Source organism: Danio rerio, chromosome 7, assembly GCF_049306965.1.
Source record: "Danio rerio strain Tuebingen ecotype United States chromosome 7, GRCz12tu, whole genome shotgun sequence".
NCBI lineage: Eukaryota > Metazoa > Chordata > Actinopteri > Cypriniformes > Danionidae > Danio > Danio rerio.
In genome coordinates, this window is record NC_133182.1 from 36,581,620 (window position 1) to 36,599,995 (window position 18,376).

Here is an 18,376-nt window from a genome sequence, read left to right on the forward strand (position 1 = left end):
AACTGTTTGATATAATCCAGCTTCTGCTGTACTTGACATGTCAGTGGTTACAAGAAGCAGTTCCCAAAAGATCCAGCAGAGGTGATCAAATATCAGAGGCACCGACACCAACTTTTCTCCACTTCTCTCCTCCCACTGCTTCCACTACCATAGGCTGATTCACGAGCAATGTAAAAGCCTCGCTTATAGGCTGACGTCCCGGCACGGCCATCTTGTTTGATCTGCGTTCTAACTTGTTTTTTTGCGTACAGTACAATTATGTTACTCGTTATTAGTAAAATGACATGCGTATGCTGTTAATCTTTGCTAAAAGTCAACTTGACAATTAAAACAGGCTTCCCAGTTTTTTCTAGCGAACGTTTTCAACGTCGACCAATCGCAGAAGACTTTACATACATGCAAATGTACGTTTTATCATCAGCCTACGTCAGCAGCGCTGGAACCGCTGAGGTCGCTCAGCCGCGATATTAACTACGCCAAAAACTTCGCTATTTTATTCCTCCGTTAATGGTCGCGCAGTCGCCGAACAATTTGGCTTCATTTGGGTAAGTTCGTTCATTTGTTTCCTCTCCTAGGTTAAATATATTGTAGATGGTTATAGTAGAGTGCGACAGTGCTGAAACTCAGGTGGCTGTCAGTCCATGATGAGAGAGAGAGAGTGAGAGAGAGAGAGAGACACCGTGACGTTCAGCCGCCTGAAGGGAATCCCAGCCTGGATGAAACACTCGTTGCACCTGAGCTCAGGTAGACAAACTGTCACGATTTGAACTCCACGTGAAAGGTTCGACATGGACCGCACTGTGTTGTCAGCAAACGGTGGTTCTGAACTAACAGCGACCGAGCTCACTTCAGAAAGTAGACCGGATTGCTCTCTCCGCACGCGCGTAACAGGAAAATAACAGTTTGCTCTTCATGGATTATCGTGTTGCTTTGCTTTCTTGACTAAACATGAAGAGGACACGCGGTTAAAGTTTGGTTTGCTGCGTTGGCGAGGCTGAAACGCGCAGTTCAGGTGATGTTCTGGACGGTAATGTACAGTGATTTCTTCAGTATAGCACAAGGTGGTCAGTGAGTATAGAGAGGCAGGATAACAGGCTTGACTGTTGGAGGATAATATTGCATAATTTAACGTTTCTTTCTGAGGATTCTAAACCACACACAAAGTACTGTGGTAATACTATGATAACCTGGCTGTTATTCTTCAGTTAAAGACAGCTTTTGATTGCTTTGATAGCTAGGAAATATAGTTTGAAACAACATTTATCAAACAACAAATTTGCTGAACTATATTTTTAGCAAATATTAGATGTTAATATTAACTTTCAATTCAACTGGAATTTGGTTTGAGAAGAATATTTATTTACATACAGTGCTCAGCAAAATTGAGTACAGCCCATTTTGAAAATGAAATGTTTTATCCATTTATTAATGTAAATAGGCAATGTATTCTGTTGCATTTAAACAAAACAGACTTATTAAACAGATCTATTTATTAAAATAATATTTTAGTCACCAAACATATTTAGAAATTTAAAGATGAAACTATTAAATGAAATTACAATCTACAAAAAATCAACTAAAGTTTTGAATTTATTGCTTCTCTGGATTTTTCCTCTTTTTTTAAAATTTGTATTTAATATTTTTCTATGACATAAATTTGGTAGTACTAGTTTTTGCACCGTTATCAAAAGGTATTTTGTTAGATTAGCCCCAGATTTTGGCTTCAGTACTGACTAATATAATGCATATGCACAAATATAATATTGTAGAGCTTCCTATTAAAAATGTCAATTAAATTTTTTTTTTTTTTCTGGGGTGTACTTATATATGCTGAGCACTGTAAACATACATACATATTTGAATACAACAAAACAACAGCAAAAGGATTTTACAGTTGTTTCCAACATCCTTGTGATGTAAGGTCCTGGCAGTCCTGGTTAGCTTCAGTTAACATTTTTTTTTATTATAACAGATTTTAAATTTGTTCATTTGTTTATTATACTGTTTTTCTGATATATTGAGTGTCATTCTGAGATAATAATATGCCTGTGCAAAATTAGATTCATTATTATCTTAATAATTATCTTATTATCTTAATAATTAATAATTGTTATTATCTTAATAACAATAATTTATTATTAATGGAAATAATGAAATAGACGTAAATAAATGTCTTATTGCGATTTTACTGCATTTTTTAAGGGAAAAGGAAATGCTTTTTGAAAAGGCTGAGTGCAGAAAAGTAGTGAATTCCATTTTCATGTACAGATTTGCTTTGCTCCAATAGTGGATATGGCAAGTAAACTAGAGTTGTATGATCTTAGTAGTTCACCGTCATTATATAGACCACATCAATCGTATAACAATGTGTATTTCTGAGAACCTGACAGGTCCTCTTCAATAAATCATTAATTTTTTACAGTACCAGCATTCTAAAATCAGCTAATGTTCATTATTAGTTTCATTCATTCATTTTCTTTTTGGCTTAGTCCCTTTATTTGTCAGGGGTCGCCACAGTGGAATGAACTGCTAACTTATTCAGCATATGTTTTACGCAGCGGATGCCCTTCCAGCTGCAACCCAACATCAGGAAACTCCCATACACTCTTACATTCACACACATACACTACGAACAATTTAGCTTATCCAATTCACCTGTACCACATGTCTTTGGACTGTGGGGGAAACCCACACAAACACGGGGAGAACATGCAAACTCCAGAAATGCCAACTGACACAGCCGGGACTTGAACCAGCGACCTTCTTGCTATAAGACGATTGTGCAACAGACTGAGCCACCGTGCTGCCATTATTAGTTTTAGGTCTAGTCAATATAACTGGTTCAAATAATAATTCATAATGGTAATTATTCACACAGAGATTTTAAATAGTCTAGAAAAAGCTAGAAAACTAGAGCTTTTGGACAGAGAATATTTTTGTAATGAGAATCTCGATTGTATTGTATACAACAACATTTTCTTATCTTTTTTCCCTAATTGATGCTTTTGATTAATGCTGTTTATGTAGAAAAAATCCATTTAAAAAACAGATGGAAACAAGAAAGCATCCTGTGTGAATGACCTCAGAGACACTGTGGATAAAATCATCGGTTCATAAGTGCTTATATAAAAGGAAACACTGAGAACTTAATTCAATGTGTATGGAGTGTTTCATTGTAATATACGCAAATTATGATTCACAGTAAACTAAATCAGCTAGAGGTTTTGGAATAAGGAGATCCACTTCAACTAAAAACAATAAATACCTTGTCACCCACCTCCATCTAAAATGCTGTTGAACATACATCAGGAGGCAAAACGTCTTTCAGTGGTGAGTCAATGGAACTCCAGCAGGGACAGGATAATTTTAGCCCACATACATTTTTCTTTGCTTGGAAAAAAAATACACCATGAGTCATGATGAGATAAAAGATAGTTTAAGGACTTTTCCATTAGATCAAGTCAATATCTTGTTCTGCCAACTTGAAATTAATGAATATTTATCATTTTATTAATTTTGTTCTTAAACTAAAAACAGCCGCTGGCAAAGTGTTAGTGACTGGGACTGAATGTAAATACCTAACATCTCGTTTGCATCTAAACAAGTTAATTGTAGAAGATTTAGTTTGGAAATTTTTTTGCCTTCATCTTCTTGTTACGCTGTTTCCAGACCTCAGTAACTCATTTTAATCGAGCAAATCTCAGTAGCCATTTATGACCACTATCTTGTCACACATTGAAGCAAATCTTTTACAAAATAATTGTTTACATTAGGCATGGGGCGATAACCAATTTCCTATTGTAGTTTGGAAAAATGTTACAATAACTACATGTATTATATCGGTTATAGTTATTTTCAAGGTATATGCAAGTTGTTGTTTTGTTTTCAAAGATTATTCATTTATTTTTTTACTTAGGGCTACAGTATCTCCAGCAGCAAAATACCTTCATCAGAAGCTACTGGTCAGCCTACGATTCAGCAAACTTCTAAAAAAAAAAAATCACTTACAGACCAAAATCCTATAGAGCTGAACAGTGCAGTGACTTATTTATATCCACATAAAAGAAAGATATTAAAGGTGTCTTTTTAAGTTGTAAAGAAATCGGTGTTTTTGATACTAATTTAGATAGCAGAAATCAATGGTTTATTTGAATTATTTAGATTGACATGTTTATTTTTCCAAAATTTTATAAATGTTGTTTAAAATAAAATGGTAATGTGTTCAATGGGGACAAAAGACCCTGACATTTAAAAAGAATATACAGCAGGGAAGTTAAGTATTCAACATCTTACTTTTTTTCTCAGAAAACCTATTTCTAAAGGTGTCGTTGACTTGAAATTTTTCCCGGATGTTGGTAACAATCAAAGAAATTCATATAAGCAATGAAAACAAATTGAATTAGTTTACAAATTAAGTTATGTGTAATAAAATGAAATAACACATGAAAAAAGTAAAGAACACATGAAGAAAAGAAGGTGTAGAAAGTCAGTGAAAGCCCAGACAGCAGCTGAAATTTCTCAGTAGTTATCCAGCAACCCTCTGCGTTTCATCAGTGTAAATTAATATTAGCTGCTTCAGTCCTGCATCTACATTGGCAGGATGATGAAGATGAAACCAGGGTGGACATTTCAGCAAGACAATGATCCAAAACAGACCCAAGGAAACTCTCAAATGCTTTAAGAGAAAGAAAAGTTGTAAAATGGCCAATCACCTGACTTGAATCTAATATGAAGTACAAATTAAAGATCAGACTTGATAGACAAAACCCACAGAATCATCAAGATTTTTACACTGTTGAAGTCTGTGAAAACCTCACATCTGAGCAATTCATGCAACTTCATTCTCCATATGAGAAGCGTTTTTAGGCTGCTACCACCAAAAAGCCTTTTATATAAAGTTTTAAATACATTTCATTAATTCAGTACTTTCTCTTTGTGTCATTCAATTGTTATTACACATAACAATTTATTTTATTTGTTTTATTTTTATGATTGTATCATTTATATTGAATATTATTCCCAGGAAAAAACATAATGTGTTCAATACATATTTCAGAATCTTTTACCGGCCCATGCCTAGTGTACACTACAGTCTCTGGAACTCAGACACTGATATTTTGCAGATTTAAAAAAAACATGAATCATCACTGTCTGACCATCTGAGATCATAAAGATTACAATCTTGATTTTCAATACTGTTAAAGCATACAGTGTAGCATTGTTGTTTACTTTGGCATCTAATAGAATATTTGGACCCAGAAACTGTGGTTTGTGTGTGAACCAGTGGACTGAAACAGGACTGAATAGACTGGCAGCAGGTAAAGAGAGAGAGCGATGTAAGATAGGATCGGGAAAGTTCTCCAAACTGGGACTTGAACTCAGGTTGCCTTAAGCGCAATGACACTATATGTTGGAGCATTGCCTATGAGGCAACTGACACTGTGAAGAAGTTAGTTTTTATATTGTATTATTTAATCACGTGTTATGTTGTACACCGGCAAGCAGTTGTTTCTTTCAGTTCATTTTTGAGGAGTGGCTTTTGTCATTTTGTAATTGAAGCGGGTTCATTATTTGTCCGCTCTTATGTAAGATCTAATATATGGTGTAGCTTTATGTTTAGAAGTATGCTGAGAATACAGAATGATTTGTTAAACATATAAAGACTGCGTTTGTCTTGACTTGAATTGCATCAGCAAGACCTGAATGGCCATGAACTATGAGTGGCAGGGTAGATTTGTTTTGTATGCAGATTACTATAGCCTTAATGCTAAAGATATTTGTGAAATCTTTTTGTTGTAGAATTAGTTGTTTCTCTGACATTTATCAGAAGGGATGCAATGTAGGTGTGACATCAGTGTGTAAAATGTGGTCATTATATTTACTTTTATGTAAAGAATTAGAACTGAGCAGTACAGGAAAAATATCACAATATAATGTTTAAAATCATTCGATATTGATAATTATTGAATATTTTTTTTATAATCCATTTTGGAATATATTCATTTTTTTAATTTATTTAACCATTTTATTTTCATTTACCAACATTACTAAGGCAAATAGTTAAAAAAATAGATAATAGTCAAAAACCAAAAAATTAAGCGAACAAATCTAGTCTCTTATGTCTTATATGAAAATAAACATAAGTTCTAAAGAGGCTCAAACTTATTAAAAAAAAAGTTACAAAGTGTGTGCATAAAATGATAAAATGTTAACACTGAAAATCTAAGCAAACTTTAAAGGTGCAGTTGGTGATTGTCTTCAGAAACATTTTTTTGTTGTGCTGGTTGAAAGTCTCTTATTCCAATAGTAATGGTAGAAGTAAATGATCAAAATATATTTATATGTATTTTTATATTCTGGGTAAGGCATAAAACTAAAAATGTTCATTCAATTAAATATTGTCGGACCAACATTCCATAATTCTGATAAGTAACCCAAACTGTCTGTCAACAAATGTAATTTGTACATCTGCTCACCTCTGTTCACGCAGCTCCGCCATTTACTCGTACACGCCTGTATGCACGCCATGTGTTCATGTGCACACGAGAGACATTCAAAGTGGTGGTAAAATCAAATGTTGAATCTAAATTTTTTAAAATCCTGAATCAATATTGGAGTTATATTTGCACGCTGGAAGAAGAATGACACCAAGTATTTATTTTAGACAGGTAATGTTACCCTAACCCTAACCTTTTTTTAGTCAGGCAAAGCTGTTGTAGATTGTGTTGTTACGAATGGGTTATATGCACAGAAGTGTTGTTCAGCCACTGACATCTTCTGGCGAACGATTGATGTGACTATTTTCAACTTTATAAGGGACCTTTTACAGCATCGATAATGTAGATTTTTATTTAGTTTAACAACAAAACATACGTTAATAGCACTATTCGGCCTAGCCTGCTTTACTGAGGTGAAGTTGCTTTTATATTAACATTTAACATTGGTTCATTTTTGAACAGATATAACCTGTAATGGGGTCCCTATATTGTTTACCGTGCTACTCCGAATATTTGCTCTGTAATAGCATGTAAGTTTGGCTTAGTATTAAGTGTAATTCCTGCACACCGCCGGCCAACCGCTAACCACATTTCTAACTGGCAGATGACATGATCTAGTGGGTTGTCTGCTGTCACGTCATGGTGCGTGCGTTCGTGATTTCAGGAGGCCTGGCTTTGGGCATCAGGGGAGGGACTGTTTAAAAGATATAATGCTAACCGGTTAGCATTTGGGCATATCACCTACTACACATTTAAGGTTGATTAACATCTGTACAGTAAGTTGTCTATAGAAATCACACAGTAATTGCACCAAGCTGTGTTCCTCGATTGGAAACAACCCTTAGCTTATTGGCATTCCTTCCAAGGTGCACGCTCAGCTGCCACATTTTTTATAAAGCTATAGCACTTCATACCAAACTTTTTTTTTTTTTTATATATCATTATTGACAATGGTGTTCAGTCATTAAATATCGATACCGTTTTATCTGCCCAGCCCTATGAATTAGCGAATATTGTTTATTTTTTTTAAGTGACTCTTTATTTTGTTATTTGTGATGGCAAAAACTGTCATAATTTCATTCAGTCATAATTAATTCAACAGTTAAATTCTCTAAGGATAAATGCCTACAATTCAAATGTCAAATCAAATATGAAAATGCCAAATGTATAAATTATATTTGATTAATTTTGAGTGTTTGATATTTCATTAAAATTTTGCTTAAAAAATTTGCATATATTGCTGTTCTGCAGTCAAAGTGCAAGAAATTGCAGAAAAAAAGCTGTTTGTTTCTTCTGTTGTTCCACTTTTGATGTGGAAGTTGAAACTTCACTCGACACCTGTCTTGTTGGTTAAAGCATGGCTGTGCTGTGGGAAATTGAATCACTAAAAAAAGAGGTTACTTGATAGGGGTGGTCTAAGATCAGCTTCACTCGGCCAGAAAAAAACCTCACCATAGTCAAAAACAGCTCTAGTCTCAGATTTTTTGATTGGCACAAGGCAACCTCTGACAGTACCTGCTCTTTGGATGAGTCACAATTCAGCATATATGACTTGGCATCTGTCAGAGGGCAATTTCACAGCGGAAATGCATTGCTGCGTGCAGTCCAAGACCAGCAGGGCTAACACCCAACTTTGCCTCATCTTGTTGAAGTCATGCACTCTCGCTGGCATGAAAAAGACCGGTGCATTAGATTTGTGAAGTGCATTGACTCATAAGTGACTCTTTTCTGAACCTGGGATGCTAGGCAAATTGCAGAGATGTAAATAGGACGGGACGCCGTAGGTTACTCTTGGAAAGAGACTCTCGTGTAAGATATAATCTGTATGTTGGGGGAGGGGGGTCGCAGGGTTTTTCAGTAGTAGGAAGTCGCATGTGTTTTTGCTTGTACAGATAGTGCAGGGCTAATGGCCTGCGACGGCAAGGCTCTTATCAGTGTGTCTTTCAGCTGTGGACTGATGCAGTTTTCTGGAGCACACCTCTGACCTCTCCTCTCACAAGAAATGTTTCTGGGTGGATGCTTAACCTAGGAAGCTGGTCGATATAAGTCTTCACAGCCAAAGAGGGTGATCAAAAATAGTATAGCCTGTCTGGGCTTGGAACATTGGCAATGAATGTTTACATAAATCTGTTCAGGTTTGTTGTGTCTCTGCCAATTTTTTTAGAGCCGCCAGGAAACCATTGCTGCCTCAGTAATGTTGCATCAATGACTATGTTTACATGGACATCAGTAATCGAAATATTTGCCTTAATCTGAATCTGACAATATAAATTATTAAGGTGTTTACACGAGTTGCTTTTTGAATTTCCCTTTTATGATCCCGTTTTATGTTACAGCACATAATTTGATTAATGTCACTGCGTCACCCTGTTATCCACATTTCCTCTGTAGTTTCATTTTTAATTAGTCAACTTTAACTGCAGTTTGGCACTTTCATTTAGGAACATTTCACTCATACGCCCTGTGACAAATTATAATATTGGTTGCGAGTATGAATTGCTGGAAGACTGTTGTTTTAATGGAATTTTATACCGCACACCGTATGGAAAACACCTCCGCATTTTGCCATGCAGGTGTCTGTGGGCCTCCACTGACTCAGTAGGTGCAGAGAATAGTGTCAAACAGCTGCAGTTGTGGAGACTATCCTGTCGCAAAATGCAGCGAAAATCCTACATGACGATAATAGTTTGATGTCCCAGTATTGTCTTAATCATATTAAAATTGTATTATTGGTGTCCATGTAAACATTCTCAATCAGTTTTTCTGCAATACTGGAATAATAAATCCCATAAATAGTTGTTTTTCAATAACTTGAGTAAATATAAACAATATTTACAGAATATAACTTTGAAATGATTGTACATTTAAAGTTTATGCAAATATTTTTGATAAAATCTACTTTAGGACCAAATACACAAGTTTAATATATTGATAAAAAACTGATTTCTTCCTAAACTGTTCCTCAAAACTGCAGGGGAACAGATAAAAATTTGGTGCCACTTTATATTACGTGTTCTTAGCTTCTATAAACTAATGTGTTCAAAATGTATTGTAGAACACATCTGGTGCTGTTGTGGTGGGATAGGAGTAAGGTTTGGCAAAAGTTTGGTGGTATGGGTTTAAGGTTGGGTTAAGTGGGAGGGTTATAAATGTAGTTACAGAAATTAATTACAGGTGTGAGCGACACGATGGCTCAGTGTTTAGTTCATCACTGCAAGAAGGTTGCTGGTTTAAGTCTCGGTTGGGTCAGTTGGTATTTCTGTGTGGAGTTTTAATGTTTTCCCTGTGTTAGCATGGGTTTCCTCCGGGTTCTGCGGTATTCCCCACAGTTCAAAGACTAACTTAAAAAACTACAAACAACAAACGAAATTGGCTGTAGTGTATGTTTGTGAATGAGTGTGTATGGATGTTACTGTTCTAGTACTGGGTTGCAGTTGGAAGGGCATCCACTGTGGCAACCCCTGATGAATAAAGGGACTAAGCCAAAGGAAAATGAATGAATCAATTACAGTTATAACTACATGCAGGTATAGCAATCAGAAGTACATTATAAAAACGTATATACAAAATAAGTACATGGTAACAAATTATTAATTTACATACTTGTTAAGGCCACTAATTATAAAGGGGGACCTTTTTTTAAAAACAAATAAATCTGTTTTGCAATTGTCCAAAATCCTGCATTTATATAAACTGAATTGTACAGAAAAAACAGTAAAGACCAGTGCACATTGAGACCTTTTTCGCTCGCGTTTAATGCCTCGTGACTAAATAAAGGGCGCCAATGTGATCATGCACACCAACGCGCAAAACTACAGACGTAAAAGTGTCTTTAAAAAAAAATGGCACTTTTGTTCACGTTCACGGAGCTGCTGAAGTTACAGTAAACACCACTTAGAGGCGCTCAAGTGCAAAACTGTCAATGCGAGCGGGAGCGCACATGGAAAAAGATGCCCAAAAAAGGATATGAACTTGGGCTTATTGCAACGGTGAAAAATAATCATTTCTTCATTGCTAGAGCTGGAGCTGCTACTTGAACCATCCATGACAACAAGCGTGTCAACTTTGTCTTCTTCTTCTGTGTTACAAGTGGGTGTCAGAAGCTTAAAGTTGTGTAGCGCCATCTAACGTCAAGTAGTGATTTTTGCACACTTTTCTGCTCAACGCCAGTGAAAATCCCTTGGGTTTGAATCTGGAAAAACGTCTTGAAAAATTAATTTTATTAATTTTATTAATTTGGCATCGCCACAGTGGAATGAAACGCCAACTTATCCACTCTCATGCACACATACATACACTACGAACAATTTTTAGATTACCCAATTCACCTGAACCACATGTTTTTGGACTGTGGTGGAAACCGGTTTAGTGCAAAACAAAATATTGCTTTTAAGTTCAATTTATATTTGTTACAGCAAAGATGAATGTTAAGCAGCTGTTACTGAGCCTTCAGCATTTCACATTATCTTTCAGAAGTCATTCTAATATGCTGATGTGTTCAAAAAACATATTAAAATGATCAATAAAGAAAAGCTTTTTTTTATTATTATTTTTTAAGATACTGTCAGAATAAATATATCAGTTTCATACAGATGTCTTAAAATGATAAGCCTCATATACAATGTATCTGCCTAAATTCTTCCTGGTTTGTGGCAGGTGTACTACCTGTAAAACCGTTCACTTAAGCAAACTCTAGGTAATGGCTGGATGCCGTGTAGTTTTGAGCAATAGTGACAGGCACTGTATGATTGAAAATTCCCACACAGAGCTGTGAGTTTGCAGTTAAGTTGAGATAAGACAACATTTCAGCCTATTTTTCTGCCCAGTGGAAAGGCTCTTACTCAATACATACTCTTAAATAATTTTACTAAAAAATAACATCAGTATAAATCATCATAATTTAGATGTGAAATAACAGTGTTACTCTTCCCTTTCTGATCTGTGAATAAAAATCTGTGTTGGTTTGTTAGTTTTAAAATTGCAAGCTTAATGGTATATATAGAGAAAAAAAGACTAAAACCACAAAGTGGTACTGTAGTAATGGACTGTGTCTAGGTTTCAGTGCACTGTCATATTGTTTATCTGTGTGTGTTGTGAGTCATCAGGTCGTGACTGACCTCCTCCACAGCCGCTGTTGGTCAGGACCGGCTGTTTCTCTCTCACCCTCTCTGTCCGGTTGCGTGTGCGTTCATGTGTGCATGAAATGGAATGAGCTGTCTGTATGTCCCACACAGCTCTAGTCACTCCCGTTGCGCTCCTGATCAGGGCTTGACCAAGAGTTAGGCAGTTTCCACTCGCTGTCTCTCAAACATAGCTGAGGGAAGCCTGAGGGGAGTGCGAAGCACCTGGTTTTTGTCTGGTGCTGAAAGCTGTTCAGCTGCAGTGCTTGTTGTAATGCCTGTTTTTGTGTTCCACTAATAGTCCCAAATGTTCCCCAGACATTCCTTCCCCTTTCACCTCTTTCAGGCCCCAGGGTGCTGTGGAAGAGTTTATTGCCAGATGAGCATGTTAGATTATCAATGCAGTACTGTATCTAGTTAAGGAGTGATGTAACGTTGGGGTAGGGGATTTGAAGTAGTATGTCACATGCCCAGTTCTTCTTCTGAAGGTTTGCCCTCCTGTAGATTTTATCCTGCATTCCATTCCATTTCAGCAAGATGGAAATCTCCATTTCTTATTAGGTTTTGTTCAGTCAAATAGAATTAACATCATTCTGGGAGACTCAGGCTTTGCTGAGATGTGGATGTTCTAGATGTGTGAACTTATACTGGTCTCACGTTTAGGTCCGGTTACAATTAATATGTTATTAATGCAGTTCACTTGGATATCATGATGCACTGACAATGCTTTCACTCTCAATTTTGAAATTAACTTTAGATTAATACAATTTTGTCTTTTAATATAAGCAATCAGATAGCTCTTGGCGATATTTATACAATATTATGTTTATATCATTTGATATTGATAATTATTAAATATTTTTTACCAATACAATAGGGAATATTAGGGTTTTTTAATTTATACACTTTATTTCAATTTAGCAACATTAGTAAGGCAAATAGTTTTAATAGTCATCCATTTTCTTTTCGGATTAGTCTCTTTATTAATCTGGGGTTGCCACAACGGGATGAACCGCCAACTTATCCAGCATATGTTTTATGCAGCGGATGCCCTTTCAACTGCAACCCATCACTGGGATACATCCATACACACTCAATCACACACATACTGTACACTAGGAATAATTTTAGCTTACCCCATTGACCTATAGCGCATGTCTTTGGACTTGTGGGGAAAACCGGAGCACCTGGAGGAAACCCACTCGAACGCGTGGAGAACATCCACACAGAAATGCCAACTGACCCAGCCGAGGCTTGGACCAGTGACCTTCTTTTTGTGAGGCGATCGTGCTACCCACTGCGTCACCACAACCTTCTTAATTTTAATAGTCAAAAACTAAAAATATTTAAACAAAATATCTGATCTCTTTATAATAAATTAAACTCTTAAACTTGATAAATTGTTACAAAGGTAGATCAACTTCTGTAAGGTGTAAATAATAATTATATAATAAACCTTTAAACATAACAAACTATGATTATTAAATCTGAGCTTTCAAGTAAAGGGACCAGCCATCATTATTCACATACATATTGCAACATTACAAATTATGAAATTGAATGACTACATTACCCCCTATACTAAAAACTCTTTCAGATGGGTATCTAGTGGCTGGTATGCACAAGAAAAGAAATCAAAAGCCCCTTCTGGCGACATCCTTACAATCCTTTATTAATTTCAAATCTCCCCACTGCTGCTAGCCAACACACTCATTTTGACATGTGTTGCTATTCTGACCTGAAGTGCAAGCGCGAGCACATGGCTTCCTTGACCATTACAATGGCTTTCTCCGGCGTCTCTTGCAACTAAGCGACCATCAAGTGTTTTCTCAGAGGATGACAGGTTTATGGAGAAAAGTAAAAAGCACTGCACTGTTTGGATGTTCTGTGTTTGTTTGAGGTAATTAGTCTGCCGTTATCAATGAAATGCGTATTCCATACAAAGTTCTACTTAAATGAATTACGGTGCGCTTGCGGTATTTGGAAAATTTTTGATGTTTTCAACTAGGTGCACCTAAAAAATGCCCAAAAATACAATATGTGCGCATCGCTTGCATACGCACGTCATGCAAGTCCCACACTTTCATTGGAAATGACAAACTGACACTCTAGTTTATTGGCATTGCTTTTAGGGTGCATGCTCAGTAGCCATATTTTAATAAAACTATAGCGCTTCATGCCAAAACTACATACCAAATCTTTTTTATTGACCATGGTGTTCGGTCAATAAATATTGATACCGATTTTATTGTCCAGCCCTACAATCAGATATATAAGGCTGAACCTTTAAATTGCACCTGCTCATAGAAAACTGATAGGCAAGTCAGGCACAAAGCATTTAGAACAAATAGACAAATAGAGACAACATGAGCGTTTAGAACAAATAGACAAAAGTTAATAATAATGCTTGTTTTTTTTAGTTCTTAAACGCCTATAATTGGTCATTAAATCTCATTACTGGGTCAACATCCTTACATAAATGATGAAAAAACTTGGTACTGGAGTGTAAAATCACACATAATCTGCATTAATAAATGTGTTGGAAGCTACAGTAGATTGCAAATTGTTTGTTAGCTAACAGGAATTGAAATTACAGAAGCAAAAATAATTTAAATTAAAATGTCATAACCACAATCCTGAAATTTGACAAATGTGGAGAAAAAATAGTTTTATGAAATTTGATAGCTCCAAGAAAATTGTGTATTTAAACCAAGAAAACTGTTAAAAATCAAACTCATTTGAAGAGAATAAATGAATAAATATAAATTAATAAAATTAATGTATAAAAATTTTGTTGAAGTTCAATTTTTTGAATGCCATGAATGTATTGTATTACTAAAGTTTGTATAACTTTGTTTATTTCTTTGTTTTTTTTCTAGACTGCAGCCATACTTGGTGATGGACCCACAGTGGTTCAGCAGTCTCTGACAGTCTTTGGCTGCCTGTTGAATTCAGCAGTCCTGTCAAAGGGCTTGCTGTGGGGGCAGACACTTCATGCACTGAACTCGTACAATGACTGACCCCATCATGGACTTTTTTGATGACCCTAACATATTTGGGGGAGGGCTTGATGGTCTAGTCCAGGATGATTCAGGGTTTAACCCTGGGACTGTGTCCTTGGATGATGAACTTGCCTTGGGTCCTAGTTTGGTGGTGGATGCAGGGTCCAGATCATCAATCGTTCAACATGGGATACCATACAGTCAGCCAGTGGGGCATTTTGACACTATGAAAGCACAGACTTCAATGGAACAGTCTTTTCCTGGTCCAGATGCAGATAGCAATGACGCAAGAACATTTTTGGCACAACAACAATTTCAAGGGCATTCCCTGAATCAAGTGCCTCAGACCAATGGAATTTTTCTTCACAACAGCCCCATGTGGGGAAACCATGATCAAAAAGGGAATAACTACCATCAGCACCATCAACCCCACCAACAACTCCACCATCAACAACTTCAGCATAAACAATTTCAGCAGCAACAACAGTTTCAGCAGCATCAAGCTCAACATCAGCAGTATAGTCACCAGCATCTTCAGCAGAGACAGCACAGTCTCAATCAACACCCAGTGACAAACCAGTTACAGCTGCGTCACCAACAAATAGCCCATCAAGGGCTACCCAACATTGGCAAGAACTATCAGGAGCATACCCGTTTTTACTATGAGGACAACATCCTGCCAAATAACTCCCAACAAGGCCACCACAACTCGCTAAGTGTAGAGGGTAGTTCTTTTCACCCTACGGTTGCCCCTGGAGGCCATTCACAGTCCAAACAGTATATTGAGTCCTCTATGATGCCTATGGCTTCTCAGCAACACACTGGCTTTCAGGCAACCCAAAGAGTTCAAGGGTTTACTACAGGTCCAAGGATGGAAGACAATGGCCTGACCTTTCCTGTTCAATCTCCCTCTGCAACCAGTTCTTTCCAGACTGACTCAGTTACTCATGCTTCATCCTATTCCACTGCTTGTTATGCTCTGACCAGTCAGCCTCCCCCTATAGTAAATGCAACTCAGTCTTACTCCTCTGCCCTAGTATCTAGGACAACATCTTCTACAACCATCTCATCATCAGCTTCAAATCTTTTGGATACCGTTTGTCCTTTTCTGTCTACATCTGGATTAGAACATAATCAACAAGTCCCAATAATGGGCAGTCCAGCACAACAGTGCCCCATAAGTAGCTCCAAATCAGACCAGGATCTATTCAGCTCCTCTGAGGTGTTCCCAGATGGGCTGACCTCTTTTTCCGCAGATACTCCCTTCTCTATGACCGAGCAAAGGACCTGCGATGTGCCTTTGGTAACAAACCAGAGCTTAAACAGTAGTAATGCATTTCATTCGCTGGAGGAGGCCTTGCTTGGAGAGCAACATGATCAAAGACTTGATGACCTGGGTGAAGCTCCCGACCTTTTGGAGGATGAGCTGCTGCCCCAGCTGGAGGCACTAGATCAGGAAGAGAGCTCCAGTCACTCTTGGGTAAATGCAGGGGTCAGGAATAGCAGAGAAGTAAAAGAGGAGGTGGAGGATGTGCCACTGGTTTACAATGCACAGGTGAGAGAAGCTGTTCTCAGATCTTGTATCTTCTTTTGTATGGCTTGAAAAGTTCAGTGCGGAGATGTTTGAGTGAGTCAAATTTCACAGCTATGATCTGTCAGTTTTGGCTTATTTTAAAGGAACATAAATGATTTGCAATGATTTTTGTTGTTGTTAATGGTGTTTAACTCCACCATAGATATGGCTAGGGGATAAATCTATTTTATCAAATAACTTGAATAAATAGTTTACATTGATTTGTTAGAAAAGCGATTTTTCTCTCTAGCATCCACCAATACTAGAGGTGTACACTGGTCTCACGGTTTGGTTCGGTTACGATTATCATGCCATCGTTTCGGTTCAATTCGATATCTCTGTGTATCATGGTGCATTGATGATACATACACAATTTTATATTTTACTTCACAGCACAAGAATTCTTGTTTTAAAATGTATAATTTTTAAATACATTTTAAATGTATATGTAATACAATGCTGTCCTTTAATACAAGCTTTTTGAATACATCAATCAAAACTCAAGTACATGCACAGAACAACATGAGCATTTATAGCAAATAAACTAATGTAAATATTACTTGAGTGTTGTCGAGTGGGTTGTTCACGCCTGTGATGGGTTACTCGTTCAGAAAGTGCTGCATTTGGCTCTAGCGCTGTTCAACGATGAGTGATAAATGCTGATAAACAGCAGCAACAATCACAGCTGATCCATGATAGACGTGGTGGAGAAAACTCGCTCTGCAGACACGCTCGAGTCTGATCCACAGGTATAGCTGTAACAGCCGAGAGGAGAGGAAACGTCACACCAGCAGGTCAAAGTGGCCACAGTGAGAGAGAGAGTGAGAGAGAGAGAGAGAGAGAGAAGTGGAGTTTACTTTCATTTTCTCCATAAATAGGGGCTTCTGCCTTAACCTCAGTGTCAATGAAAGACTGCTAAGCAAACATGCAGTGAAAAGTGAAGAGTACTGTTTCAGTACAGAGTTTCTGCATTTTAATTATTCGTCCATAGTATTTTACCGTGACATAGAGTATGTGAGACAAATGATGTCAGTATGTAATAACCGGTTATGATTATTACTGAACTGATACCGAATTGTCCGCATCTGCATTGTGGTGCACCGAAGAAACAATTAATTTTGACACCCCTAACCAATACTCCTCTGGGCTCCTATAGTTCTCCTTATATTGCCATAGAAATACACAAACAACATAGCAATGAGCACCATCTAATTTCTAAGAAAGGTACAGTGTTATCAGCTATTTATAATTATAGGGCTGTGAATCTACACTGGTCTCACAGTTCATTCTCAGATCTCAGTGCATCACAGTGCATTGACAATGCTTTCCGTAAACAATTTGATATTTTACTCAGCAACACACTAGTTCTGGTATTAAAATGTATAACTATATTCATATTTTTTTATTATTTGCAATACAATTTTAACTATTAATACAAACAGTCAGATACTTGAACTGTATCTTAAATTTTACCTTCTCAATGAACACTCTTTTTGAATACATCAAACAAAACTGAAGCACAGGCATAGAACAACATGAGCACTAAAAGCAAATAAACTAATGTAAATATTGTTCCTCCTGCTTTTTGAGCGTTGTTGAGCGAGTTCTTAAACGCCTATGATTGGTCACGTGCTCAACAGAAAAGGCTGCGATTGGCCATAATGGCTAGCGCGCCTCTGGTGCTATGTTTCTATCCAAAGATGCGAATTAACTTTATGCGCAAAACTAGATTATCGCATAAAAGATGTGCGAATAAAGCAGCGTTTCCATCCAACGAGTGAAAGCGAACAAAATCGTCACCTCCTGACTAATTGGCACCAAATATCTTGGCATTTCCATCAACCATTTTTTTTATGTGCATATCCAAAATGGTCATAAAAATAGGTGGATGGAAAAGTAGCTAGTGACACGGAGACACTGATGTTAAACGACTGCTATGATCAGCTGATCAATTATACACAGTGACGCAGTGGAGAAAACTTGCTCTGCAAAAACACTCCTGTCTGGATCCACAAGTAACGTTTTTGATGTAACAGCCGAGGAAAGGAGATATAACGTCACCTCACGAACATGCCAGCAGGTCAAAGGGGCCACAGAGAGAGAGGGAGAAAGAGAGTTTACTGCTTTCATTTTTTCCTATCTGGGTTTTGATATACTTACCTGTTAGTGAACGACTGTCCAGCA

At 37.1% G+C, this 18,376-nt stretch overlaps 1 protein-coding gene across 15 annotated transcripts in view; it reads left to right on the plus strand.

The window, feature by feature from the left end:
• The first annotated feature begins 429 nt into the window (after window positions 1-429).
• The window catches only part of chd9 (chromodomain helicase DNA binding protein 9), a 117,041-nt gene continuing 99,094 nt past the window's right edge, over window positions 430-18,376 (plus strand). For 8 of the 15 annotated variants that reach the window (XM_005169012.6, XM_005169015.6, XM_005169016.6 and 5 more), the window contains exons 1-2: window positions 430-545; window positions 14,497-16,174. In XM_005169012.6, coding sequence (XP_005169069.3) covers window positions 14,630-16,174 — 1,545 coding nt within the window. In that variant the 5' untranslated portion in view covers window positions 430-545; window positions 14,497-14,629. Of the gene's footprint in view, window positions 1,028-14,496; window positions 16,175-18,376 lie in introns of all 15 variants that reach the window. The other 7 variants (XM_005169013.6, XM_073908761.1, XM_073908763.1 and 4 more) reach the window with 3 other exon arrangements.